We start from the raw sequence: 14,188 nt of genomic DNA, 5'->3' as shown, positions 1-14,188 counted from the left end.
CATGGCTTTCAGTATGTCATGTGAGGAAAGTATGAGTTAGGTTTCAAATGATAGATGTTTTCAGAATCCATGCTGGTTGGCATGGAGGAGGTCATTCCATTCAAGATACCTTATTTCGTGTGAGCTCACAATAGTTTCTAAGATTCTAAAACGAGTGGATGTCATGGAGACTAGAAGATACTTTTGTGGATCACTTCTGCAGCTCTTCTTGTAGATGGATTTGACCTGTGCTTTCTTCCAACCACTGGGCACAGTGTTTTGTTCAAGAGAGGTTCAGTATGTTGTGATTAAAAGAGGTGTTACCTCATCTGCAAATTCAATATAGAATCTGATAGGTATTTCATCAGGTATGGAAGCTTTGTTCAATTCTAATGACTTCAGTGGTTCCTCAACATCACTAACATTTATCTTTGTATGAGAATATAATTCTGGCATTACTCCTGGGTTTTCCTATTTGAAGGTGCATTTAAAAACTGAGTTAAGCATTTCATTTTTTGTTTTGCAACCTTCAATTTCCATTCCTGTCTCATCTGTGAACAACTGGACATTTAACTTTGGTGCCACCAACAGCCATTACACGTGACCACATATAACAAAGATGATGTGACTTACCAAACGAAAGCGCTGGCAGGTTGATAGACACACAAACAAACACAAACATACACACAAAATTCAAGCTTTCGCAAAAAAATGTTGCCTCATCAGGAAAGAGGGAAGGAGAGGGAAAGACGAAAGGATGTGGGTTTTAAGAGAGAGGGTAAGGAGTCATTCCAATCTCCGGAGCGGAAAGACTTACCTTAGGGGGAAAAAAGGACGGGTATACACTCGCACACACACACATATCCATCCACACAAGCAGACATATTTATTTTGGTCTTTAAATATGTCTGCTTGTGTCTGTATATGTGTGGATGGATATGTGTGTGTGGGCGAGTGTACACCCGTCCTTTTTTCCCCCTAAGGTAAGTCTTTCCGCACCCGGGGTTGGAATGACTCCTCACCCTCTCCCTTAAAACCCACATCCTTTTGTCTTTCCCTCTCTTTCCCTCTTTCCTGATGAGGCAACAGTTTGTTGTGAAAGCTTGAATTTTGTGTGTATGTTTGTGTTTGTGTGTCTATCGACCTGCCAGCGCTTTCGTTTGGTAAGTCACATCATCTTTGTTTTTAGATATATTTTTCCCACGTGGAATGTTTCCCTCTATATATATATATATATATATATATATATATATATAAAAAACAAAGATGAGGTGAGTTACCGAACGAAAGCGCTGGCAGGTCGATAGACACACAAACAAACACAAACATACACACAAAATTCAAGCTTTCGGAACAAACTGTTGCCTCATCAGGAAAGAGGGAAGGAGAGGGGAAGACGAAGGAAGTGTATACCCGTCCTTTTTTCCCCCTAAGGTAAGTCTTTCTGCTTCCGGGATTGGAATGACTCCTTACCCTCTCCCTTAAAACCCACATCCTTTCGTCTTTCCCCCTCCTTATTATGACAGCTGCCACCCATTCCACATCAAACGGTCCCTTCCCTACAGCCTAGGTCTTCATGGCAAACGAATCTGCTCCAGTCCGGAATCCCTGAACCATTACACCAACAACCTGACAACAGCTTTCGCATCCCGTAACTACCCTCCCGACCTGGTACAGAAGCAAATAACCAGAGCCACTTCCTCATCCCCTCAAACCCAGAACTTCCCACAGAAGAAACACAAAAGTGCTCCACTTGTGACAGGATACTTTCCGGGACTGGACCAGACTCTGAATGTGGCTCTCCAGCAGGGATACGACTTCCTCAAATCCTGCCCTGAAATGAGATCCATCCTTCATGAAATCCTCCCCACTCCACCAAGAGTGTCTTTCCGCCGTCCACCTAACCTTCGTAACCTGTTAGTTCATCCCTATGAAATCCCCAAACCACCTTCCCTATCCTCTGGCTCCTATCCTTCTAACCGCCCCCGGTGTAAAACCTGTCCCAAGCACCCTCCCACCACCACCTACTCCAGTCCTGTAACCCAGAAGGTGTACACGATCAAAGGCAGAGGCACGTGTGAAAGCACCCACGTGATTTACCAACCGACCTGCCTACACTGTGAAGAATTCTATGTGGGAAAGACCAGCAACAAACTGTCCATTTGCATGAATGGACACAGGCAGACAGTGTTTGTTGGTAATGAGGATCACCCTGTGGCTAAACATGCCTTGGTGCACGGCCAGCACATCTTGGCACAGTGTTACACCGTCCGGGTTATCTGGATACTTCCCACCAACACCAACCTATCCAAACTCCGGAGATGGGAACTTGCTCTTCAATATATCCTCTCTTCCCGTTACCCACCAGGCCTCAATCTCCGCTAATTTCAAGTTGCCGCCACTCATACCTCACCTGTCATTCAACAACATCTTTGCCTCTGCACTTCTGCCTCGACTGACATCTCTGCCCAAACCCTTTGTCTTTAAATATGTCTGCTTGTGTCTGTATATGTGTGGATGGATATGTGTGTGATATATATATATATATATGACGAGGCAACCATTGGTTGCGAAAGCTAGAATTTTGTGTGTATGTTTGTGTTTGTTTGTGTGTCTATCGACCTGCCAGCGCTTTTGTTTGGTAAGTTTCATCATCTTTCTTTTTAGATATATATATATATATATATATATATATATATATATATATATATATATATATATATATATATATATATATATATATATAATAGAGGGAAACATTCCACGTGGGAAAAATATATCTAAAAAGAAAGATGATGAAACTTACCAAACAAAAGCGCTGGCAGGTCGATAGACACACAAACAAACACAAACATACACACAAAATTCTAGCTTTCGCAACCAATGGTTGCCTCGTCAGGAAAGAGGGAAGGAGAAGGGAAGACAAAAGGATATGGGTTTTAAGGGAGAGGGTAAGGAGTCATTCCAATCCCGGGAGCGGAAAGACTTACCTTAGGGGGAAAAAAGGACAGGTATACACTCGCACACACACACATATCCATCCACACATACACAGACACAAGCAGACATTTCAGGATTGAGAGGCAAGGCTGGAAGTCAGAAATTCCTGGAAGGTTAGGAGAGGGTGATTTTGAGGAAGAGGAGGTGGGTCCCGCTGTGACGGAGGACGGAACTGTTCCAGGCATGGTTCAATTTGGATAGTGTCTTGGGGAGTTGGATCATTAGGAGTAGGATTAGGATCATTTTTCTTCGTGGCAAAGTGATATTTCCAGCAGAGAGTACGGGTGTAGGACAGTAAATCTTTGACGAGGGCTGTTTGGTTAAATCTGGGAGTGGGGCTGAAGGTGAGGCCTTTGGATAGGACAGAGGTTTCGGATTGGGAGAGAGGTTTGGAGGAAAGGTTAACTACTGAATTGGGGTGTTGTGGTTCCAGATTGCGTTGATTGGAATTTTGAGGTTTTGGAGGGAGTGGAGCTGGAAGTGGGAGATTGAGTAGATGGGAGAGACTGGGTTTGTGTGCAATGAGAGGAGGTTGAGGTTTGCTGGAAAGGTTGTGAAGGGTGAGTGAGTTGCCTTTCCGGAGGTGGGAAACCAGGAGATTGGATAGTTTTTTAAGGTGGAGGGTGGCATGCTGTTCTAATTTGCGGTTGGCCTGTAGGAGGATGCTCTGAACAACAGGTGTGGATGTGGGAGAGGAAAGATTGAGGATTTTTATAAAGGATAGGAGTTGATGGGCGTGTTGATTGGCTGAGTGGATGTGTAGGTGAAGGATTAGGTGGGTGAGGGCAACGGATTGTTTGGTTTGGAACTGGTATAGGGACTGATGGAAAGAAGGGTTGCAGCCAGAGATGGGAACTTTAAGTGTGAGGCCTTTGGGGGTGATGCCAAATGTCAGACAAGCCTGAGAAAATAAAATATGGGAGTGTAATCTGGCTAGGGCGAAGGCATGTTTGCGGAGGGAATGTAAATAAAACTTAATGGGGTCGTTGTGAAGGTGTTGTGAGGGTGACATGGTACTAGAAGGTGGAAAGTGGAACACGAGGCTGAAATGAAAATGAAAATAAATATGAAAAAATATATGGGGAGAGATAAAGGTAAAATTAGAAAGCAAATGGAGATCTGGTGTGAAAAAAGGCGAAAAAGGGTTGGTTAGGGCTGGGCTATGTTGATCCTGTGGTGAACTTGTGTAGGTAGATAATGATGTGCATAAAGGTTAGGTGGTTGTGTTGCCGCCAAAACACGTTAAAGGGTGGAGAAATTCGGGAAAATTTCGAAAAAACTACGTGAGGATGTATTAAAAGGAGTGGTTTGGTGGTGGCAGATTATGGAAATGAAGCTAACAATTGTTTGATGAAGAAATAATGACGTTAAAACCTGTGGGAAGCGGCTAAAAATGATCGGTGATGTGAGAAAAACGGAAATGGAAATAAAGCAAAAGTTATTAAAACTGCCGAAAGGGTTGTTTAATAGCTAAAAGGAACTGTTTGTGGACTGGAAACGGTGGATTTTATAGCAGCAAAGCGGAAAAAAAATTTTTTGGTTATGGTTTCGAAGTGATTTAATGTCTGCTTGTGTCTGTGTATGTGTGGATGGATATGTGTGTGTGTGTGCGAGTGTATACCTGTCCTTTTTTCCCCCTAAGGTAAGTCTTTCCGCTCCCGGGATTGGAATGACTCCTTACCCTCTCCCTTAAAACCCATATCCTTTTGTCTTCCCTTCTCCTTCCCTCTTTCCTGACGAGGCAACCATTGGTTGCGAAAGCTAGAATTTTGTGTGTATGTTTGTGTTTGTTTGTGTGTCTATCGACCTGCCAGCGCTTTTGTTTGGTAAGTTTCATCATCTTTCTTTTTAGATATATATATATATATATATATATATATATATATATATATATATATATATATATATATATATAATATTATTATTATTATTATTTTTTTTTTTTTTTTTGCCCCTCGTTTTGTGAAACGTCTTTTAACAATATTCTACTACACTAGTTTCTGAAAGCTTCATGCACTGCTCTCCCTGGCAGCCAAACAAGTTTCATTCGACATCTTTCTATAGCCCACTGCTTTCTGTCTCCTGTGGGCACTGTGTCTTCTGTAGGAAATACAGGATCTATCACTATTTGTCCACTTGAGTGTGAGTGGCATGTCAGTGGTAGGCCTCGACATTCTGTGCAAGTGTACCAGGATCTAGGAAAAACTCAGAATTTCACTTCCATCCCCCATACTAACAAGTTCGAGGTACTATCATCCACCAAAACTGAGACAGTGAGACTCATTACACTTCTTGGGAAATGTGCTGAGCCGATGTCAAGCGGAGGCAAACACAAAAGGATAGGGCTCTATTAATCATCAGTAGTTTAAACGTATGGTGAATAATGGTACTCCTTAGGAAAGTGGCAGTGAGGGATGGCAGTAGTCTCTATTTCTTTTGGAGTGCCTTTACAGTGACTGTATGCCATGCCACTGAGGTGTCCAATCATCTGAACTGTTATACTGGGCACATATCTATTTAGTGCATTCAGTTATTGTTTTAAACTTAAGCCATAATTGCTCTGTTTGCTCCTGTTCTGAATTAAAAGTTTCAAGTTCCTCCCTGAGCTATGACGATCTGGTTCTTTGTCTAGTTTGGGTTGGGTTGTTTGGGGAAGGAAACCAGACAGCGAGGTCATCGGTCTCATTGGATTAGGGAAGGATGGGGACGGAAGTCGGCTGTGCCCTTTGAGAAGAACCATCCCAGCATTTGCCTGGAGTGATTTAGGGAAATCATGGAAAACCTAAATCAGGATGGCCGGACACGGGATTGAACCGCTGTCCTCCCGAATGCGAGTCCAGTGTCTAACCACTGCGCCACCTCACTCGGTGGTTTTGTCTAGTTTATTGAACATCTTCACTACATGGTGAGTAGTAATCTATCCTTTCTATAATATTGTCATTATTCCATCCTGGATTTCCACAGTTTGATTTTATGAACATATCCACCTTTCTACTTGTTTTGTTGGCCTTCGTACAATGGTAATCATTGTTGCTACAACTGCCTCATGGCCACTGATACCATCTTCGATGCGTATGTCCTCAAAGACATCAGGTCTATTTTTCCCAATAGATCTAATATATTTCCATCATGAGTGGGTTTCCGAACTATCTGTTCCAGGAAGTTTTCAGTGGAGGTATTTAGTAATGTTTTATGGCACATCTTGACAAGCCCACCACTAACAAGGCTGTAATTTTTTCATTTGAATGTTGGATGATTGAAGCTTTCTCCAATGATTACAGTTGGATTGGGGAAGTTACGTACAAGTGAACTGACGTTTTCTCTGAAGTTTTCAGTTCCCTCAGGAGGTGAGTCTGGTGGACAATAGAAGGAACAATTATAATTTTATACCCAAACAATCTTGCATGTGGCTTCAGTTTCTATCTCTGTAGATACGAGTTTCTTTCTACTGCAGCAAATATACCATTTCCACTTCCAATTAGCTTATTCTTTCAATATATGTTTAAATTTGTTCCAAAAATCTTACTCTGTCACTCTCTGGTTTTAACCCACTTCCTGTACCTAGTATCATGTGAGCTTCATTGCATTTTAGGAGCTCTTTTTGCACTGGCACTATGTTGTCAATGCTTTGGCAGCTGACTACTAGGATCTTATTACTCTCGCCTGTGGGAGGGCATTTCTTTGGGGCTCATACTGATATTTCCAGGTCTCCTACACTTATCGTTATCTGGAATGGATGGAGAGCCACCTAATTTAAAAAACCATTGTGTACAATACATAAACAATCAGCTACCTGTGTAGCAGCATCTGATAAGTAGTAAGCACCTGATCCATTCTGGGATCGCACAATTTTTGGCTTAAGTCCAAGACATCACACACTAGCTAATCACAGAACCTTGGTTCAAAGCTTCCACTTGACTCAGAACCAGTGGGCCACAAACTGTTCTGGGGTCAGTGCTGAAAATTGTGAGCTTTGTTCAAACTTCACAAGCAAGGCTGGTATTCTTAACATTCTCTGCCAGTCACTGGGGTGATCAAGTATGACCTCAGAGCACCAACAAGAGGCATCGTTTGTCCCAACACGAGCCACAATCTTCAGTTGGTTACACCTCATTTTTTCAGTAGTTGCTGTAATAAGCTCTTCAACATCCTGAATAAGGCCTCCAGGCATAAACAATGAGTGCAGATGGTGATTCTCACCATCCCTTACTGCCACTTCCCTAAAGGGTACCATTATTCTTTTGGGGTACCATTATCCTTTTGTGTTTGCCTCCTCTTGACATGGGACTCAGCACATTTCCCAAGAAGTGTAAAGAGTCTCACTGGCTAAGTTTTGGATTCGATGGATGAAAGCACCTCAGACTTATTAGTCTGGGGGATGTAAGTGAAATTCTGAGTTTTTCCTAGACCCTGGCACACATGTACAGAATGCCTAGGCCTACCACTGACATGCCTACCACTTGATCACAGTCAAGTGGACAAAGAGTGATAGAGACTGTATGTCCTACAGAAGAGAGAGTGTCCACAGGAGATAACAGTACTTGCAAGACATTTGGTATTCTTGGCACACAACTCTTGCTAGCTCTCCCAACACACCCAGTTGCAACATCTTCCAATTGCTTGACAGTACTCAGGATGATTTCCAGCTGCTTATGAATAGCAGCTAACTCATCCTGTGCCTGAGAACAGCATACACAGTGGGGCCGCATTATGCCTCATGTAATATTTTACTGAACAGTAAGCAAATAACTTAAGAAGCTTGCCAACTATCTTGTAATTAATGGGTCTGAAATGCTATAAATATCAGAAGTAGTCTTTCAGAACTGAAGTAATTAATGGCTGAAATGAGATCTTTACAATGAAAATAGAAAAACTTGGTACAAAATTTGCTGTTTCTTTGAAACATTTGCCCTGTTACAGTTGCTAACAAATTTGAGAATAGAGTTAATTTATGATAGTTGCTGATAATATGCACTCTTGGTAAAAGAGAAACTAATATGGCATGATATGTTATTTATTGAAAGTAACTGTAAATGACAAATGCTGATTTACTACTAAATTGCTTACGCACAACATTTACAACTTATGAAAACTCAAAAAATTATTATGTTTGCAAGTGTCCAAAAATTATCAAAAATATACCTTTTTCATGTAAATATATAATAAAATTAGGGAACAGCTAGTTTTGAATGAGGATACTGTGGCTTAGAGCTTCTACAAAGCACAAATTAAAATTACAATTGATGATAAAGTACAAGCTGCCCCCCCAGTACTCGCAAATGTTCAAAAAATCACAATATATCACAATACAGACAAGTACTGACACAATAAATGAAAGATATTGTGAAAACGATACAAACAGTTTTGCAGGACATCAGACCTCTCTGCGATGTGCAGTCTCACACAATGAAAATTCCTATGTTGACTTAAGCATGTACATAAATGTCTGAACTGCATGGATTTTTTTATGTAGCTGGAACTGTGATGACCTCTGCTCTGGCTTGCCAAAGATTAACACTGCAGCATCAGTTTATCTCAGTCAAAAATGCGAAAACTGTGAAGCACCAACAGAGCACTTCTTCTGTTTGTGGCAAGATGTCAATGCCAGGTAAAATGCAAAAAAATGAAAATAAATATCTTCATTGAAAATATATTCATAAATATACCATGATAATAATTGGATTAAATAGTGATCAATCCAGTCTGAAATTTGACTAAGAATACTGCCTATAGAAAAAAAGTGGATGTCTGTATAAATATACAAGAAAATGAAGATAATAAATCTTATTTATGATTTAATGTTAGTATCAGAGATCTCATCTGCCTAACAAATCTGCAATTGTTTTCATTAGAAACAATATATTTAGCTACAACCTGCAAAACTGTAGTTATAATCCAGATTTATTACGTTCTCTTTTGTCAGACAAAAAACTTAAAACTGCAGTATAACACACTAGTTTTATAACACAATATAGCAATTGATTCATTAGGAATCTAATACTCAGCACTGAAAACTATAATTTCGTTCCTTGGAGAACAACAGTTCTGTTGTGTAAATTTTACATGATTATCATTGTTCAGAATCATAGTGGATGGATCCCAACGCGGCTGTCCATGCGAAACACTAAAAGCAGCTCTGGTGTGCCACATTGCCGGGTGGACAGAACTTCTGCTGATGGTTCTCCTTAACCTGTGGAATACATACAAGCCTGATCTGAATGATTCATCTGCAGAACTGGTGTATGGTGAGGTGCTGCAACTGCCAGTGAGAATTTGTATGTTTGGCTCAAGTCTGTAACAGAACCATCTGCCTTTGTCGGTTGCCTTAAAGATCACATCAAGAAAATCTGACCTCCACAGCTGTCCAGACATGGAACTGTTGTCACATTTGTCCACAAAGACTTCAGTGAGTGTACACGTATGATGTTATGTTTTGATGGTGTCAGACTGGCTCTGAAACCACCGTAGACCAGGTTGCATAATGTTGTCAAGAGGGAAGATTGCACCCTTGACATTCTGGGCAATGTCAAGCACCACCCAGAGTAATGGCAACAGATAATATCTGACACTGTAAAGTCATTAAGCACTCTATAGTCACTGCATGCATACCATGCATCATACTACTTTGACACTATATGCTGCAGTGAAAACCAAGGACTACTGGACAGTTGCGTGATGCCCTCTCAAGTCATGCTGTCATATTCTGCATTTGCAACTGCTAAGTGATCTGGGGCTAACAGCTGTGACCTACAAAGTAACAGGGCTCCCTCAGTAGTCTTTATATGTGCAAGGTGTTGTGCTTCACATCCATAGGCACACATGACAGTCTTGTCAGTGTCAGGAAATCTCGAAGCAGTGTTGCATACTCACTGTCAGGAGCTTCTATTACCTTCGTAGTATGGTGATGCAGCTTCTATTATCTTGGTGGACTGGATGATGGTGTGGCTCCAAATCCAGTGATGTGGTCACCCAGGTGTGTGTTGGTGATGTCAGACAACAGATTGTAGTGTGCCGGTAAACTCAGTAACAACCACAATTGTGAAATTTCACATGAACATATAGTACAGGCCTACATCCAGCTTGAAATGTTGTGTGTCGCACATTGCGATCAAAGAGTTGTTTGAGGCATTAAGGCAGAATGACATTCGTGGTCTACACCAGTGTAGCATCAACCGTGGGAAGATACACAAATCAGAGCCTGTGTCAATCAGAAACTTCCGTCCAGTACACCTGTCACTTACAGACACTGTGACTCAGAATGTAAATCAGATGAAGCGTCTACATCTGACTGCTGGTGGCATTTGGGTATGCACAAAGTTTGGTACAACGACTTGCTTGATCGCCAAATCTGCCCCGGAACCAACACACCTCCTGCTGTGTTTCTGTCCCAGGCATAGTGGAGGTGGTCGATAATCTGCTGTGTGAGGACTTCTGGAATCTGGATTTTGTTTGTGTGTGTGTGTAAAAACTCTAAAGTCAAAATACAAAATCTGGATTATTTTGAAACCTCTTTTTTACATGCCTATTTGCTGCTTAATGTCTCCACTATACAATGCATCACAAAGAAAAAGGTTATCACTTACTACACACATTGCCAACAGAAGACTTACCTGCAGAATTCCAGTTTAGTGATTCATGTGCCTCAGAAATTAATAAGTCAATACATTCAATATCATCAACAACCAAATCAAATTCAACTGGATGGCTGCATTGCCTAATCTGGTTGTACCTGCATGAGAAAAGATATGTAGGATGTAGGCAGCATATATCATGAGATTTAACACATTCACAAATAACATGTAAACTCTACAATTTTGTGTATATCTTTTTCTGGTACTACACGTGTAACTGGTGATCACTGGTGATGAAGTATGGTCCTCATAGCATATATACAGACATATACAGGATACCCTAAAAACAAAGATGATGTAACTTACCAAACAAAAGCATTGGTATGTTGATAGACACACAAACAAACACAAACACACACACAAAATTCAAGCTTTCACAACCAATGGTTGCTTCATCAGCAAAGAGGGAAGGAGAGGGAAAGACGAAAGGATGTGGGTTTTAAGGGAGAGGGTAAGGAGTCATTCCAATCCCGGGAGCGGAAAGATTACCTTAGGGGGAAAAAAGGACAGGTATACACTCGCGCACACACACATATCCATCCGCACATATACAGACACAAGCAGAGATATATATAAATTGTGTGTGAAATTTGTGTGTGTGTGTGTGTGTGTTTTTTATTGTGTCTATCAACATACCAACGCTTTCTCGTTTGGTAAGTTACAGTATCTTTGTTTTTTATATATATTTTTCCCGCGTGGAATGTTTCCCTCTATTATACATATATGGTGTTGTCTCCTATATGAATGCTGAAATGTGATTTAGTCATTAATTAAATACATTTTTCAAATCAGTTCATTTGTTGTACACCAGATTCCTCAAGATTTACAATGAAATACTTTTCCACTATAGGAGTAAACAGCAATCTTTCAGGTCTATCAAGCTGCATGTCAAATATATTCCTGCCTTTTAATTCACTGTAAATGTTTAAATCCATATCCTTTGATGTTTTGGCATAGGGTTTTAAACAGCATGCGGGAAGTTTAAAATTCTCTCCGTGGTAAGTGCTACAGCTGTGGTGAAAATTGAAAGTTTCAGGTGTATGTTGTTTTTCTATATAAGAAAATCAAGACATCACAAATATGCAGGAAATGAATGGATAGTATTTTTCAATTTTTTAAACAATGGATGACCAGATGGCCTCCATTTGGCAAAACATATGTTCCATCTTATTTTCTTTTGCAATATTAGTACCCATGTGACATCTGTTGAGTTCTCCCAAAGATTGTGCCATAATGAAGACTCAAAATAAAAGTGATACACTATCTTTCTGGTTTCTGTGTTTGTGGCACCTGAGAAAATACACACTGAAAATGCTAAACTATTCAATTTACTTGCTATCTTTTCACATGAGTAACCACCGACAAAATGTGCCCAAGAGAAAGCTGGATGACCCAGTTGCAGAACAGGCAGCCCAACACACAATATGCTTCACTTCAATGACTGCTTCACAGCCTGTGCCATCTGGCTGCTTCCTACCAAGACCAGAATTTCTGAATTGTTCAGGTGGGAAATCTCACTGCAATATATTCTATGTTCCTGGATCCCCCCCCCCCCCTCCCCCCACAGCTTTCCCTAACCTCTGTCCTTCACCCATATATCCCCTTCCCCACTCCCATCCCAGCATTACACAGCCTTCTATTTCATCAATGCACCCACCAGTCTTTTTCCCCTCAACTACTTCTCTCCTTTTCCGCTCCCACCCCTTTCCCCCAAATCTTCTGACACACCCTTCCCCAACCTGCTGTCCCTCCTCCTCCCTGTCCTAGCTTCCTCCTTACCCCACCACCTATGGATCGTTTCTCCCATCAGTCACAGTTGCTTGCAGTCCAGCCTCAGTAGCCAGAGACAGTGGCCATGTGTATGTGAGTTGTTCTTGTGTGAATGTGCGTGTGTTTTCTACTTTAGAAGAAGGACTTTTAACCAAAAGCTCAAATGTATAGTAGTCTTTTTATTCTGCCTGTCTGCGACTCAGCATCTCCACACCATTATTAAATACTGAGAATACATCAAACAGGTTGTCTGGCTACCAAGGTATCTCAATAACATTGGAGTTGTGCTGCTGTATCACCTCTGACAAAGCTGGGAGTTATCTACAGGAGTTTAATTTAATTAAAGATACCCAAAATTTAGAATTGTTTAGATTTAAGTTGTATCACAAATCCTGGATGTATTCAATGAGGATAATACTAATAAGAAGGCAAAATTATTTCTGGGCACTGTGGCCCATTATTTTAATATTGCCTTTCCCCTTAAAAGACCAGTAACTCTTCTAGAACAAATTAATCAGTTTTAAAGGCCTGATTACAAGGGGGATAATCACCTCTTGTCCTATGAAAAGAAAACTGTATGCAGAAAGCAAAGCAAGGAATTATTCCAGTTTTTATATATTTAAAAATATACAAAAGATACTTAGACAACTCATAAGGGTAAGAAAATCACAAACAATAACTGTATAAAAAATTCTAACAACATACATAAGGCAGTCTGGGATGTTGTTAGAGGCGCCCTTGGAACTTGAGGTTTTAAAGAAGGTCCAAATGACCTAATACATGGGTGGGCAACCAGGGGCCCATGGGTTGGATCTGGCCTGTGACTGGTTTCAACTCAGACTGTGGAAAAAATCCGCAGGAGAGAGGGTGAGGCACTTGCATTGTATTCCATCCAGGAAGCATTTTAGCATATTTCTGTAATTTGTCATCAACAATATTTTTAGACATATATTTAAAAAATATGTGTTAATACTGTTTGTGGATATCAACACACCAAATTCCAAACACTCGAGTGGTCTGACTGTAACCAAAAATTGCTAAGACACTGCTAATTGCTTGTCGACTGGAACGGCCTCTCTCATTGCTGTATTTGGTTTTTCCCTCCTTTCTCGTATTTACATTAGCAAATAATTCTTGTCTGTTGTGCGTTTGTTAGAACAGTGCAACCATTGAAACTGATGTAATTCATAATCAATCAGTTGCAGCCAGTTGCTTCTATAGGCATTTATTTTTCCATGATGACATTGCCAGATTCCTGGCATTCCATCTTCAGTGAACAATGTTTCTTTATCAACGGTGTTGCAAAATTATGCAACAGAAGTTTCAAGACAGCTATTGTAAAACATCATAAGTGAAAAATCAATGTTCATATCACGTAAATAAATGTAAACATCTGAAGATGGGGTGAATATAAAATAAATGTAATAAAAAAAATGAGTTTTGAGGCATAATTTGTTGGCATGGCATGTCAAGAAATGGGTAGCAAAAATGTTGGTGGATCACCCAATACATATGGAAATGGACACTATAGGTTTGACTTTACGTGCTAGGAGCATTGCTGTAGTGACACATGATGAGGCAGCCCATGAGCCTAAGTAGGTATGTAATCAGGTCCACAGGTCACCAAAAAGCGACCATACTTGATATAACTAAAACTAAATGGAACTAAAATATGAGATGCAAAGAAGATAAGTAAATCTCTTAACAAGCATTTTTCAAGTATTGCTTTTAATATTTCATCACAGATTATTTCACAGGCACTGACTTTTCCCACTGAGTTTAAAAAATCAAGCACGTCAATGTTTCTA

The 14,188-nt window shown here is 40.5% G+C and overlaps 1 protein-coding gene across 1 annotated transcript in view; it reads right to left on the bottom strand.

Annotated features, from left to right (window-relative positions):
* LOC124775330 (dynein beta chain, ciliary-like) overlaps window positions 1-14,188 on the bottom strand; it is a 702,744-nt gene that overhangs the window by 506,763 nt on the left and 181,793 nt on the right. Inside the window, exons 24-29 of the mRNA XM_047250162.1 lie at window positions 10,590-10,708; window positions 9,869-9,998; window positions 9,674-9,726; window positions 9,316-9,547; window positions 9,021-9,271; window positions 8,549-8,706 (exon numbers count right to left, since the gene is read on the bottom strand). Of these exons, the coding sequence (XP_047106118.1) occupies window positions 8,549-8,706; window positions 9,021-9,271; window positions 9,316-9,547; window positions 9,674-9,726; window positions 9,869-9,998; window positions 10,590-10,708 (943 nt within the window). The remainder of the gene's footprint in view (window positions 1-8,548; window positions 8,707-9,020; window positions 9,272-9,315; window positions 9,548-9,673; window positions 9,727-9,868; window positions 9,999-10,589; window positions 10,709-14,188) is intronic.

The sequence above is a fragment of the Schistocerca piceifrons genome, chromosome 2 (assembly GCF_021461385.2).
Source record: "Schistocerca piceifrons isolate TAMUIC-IGC-003096 chromosome 2, iqSchPice1.1, whole genome shotgun sequence".
Taxonomy (NCBI): Eukaryota; Metazoa; Arthropoda; class Insecta; order Orthoptera; family Acrididae; genus Schistocerca; species Schistocerca piceifrons.
The sequence above is the reverse complement of the archived record's forward strand: the minus strand, read 5'-3'. Positions and strand labels throughout refer to the sequence as shown.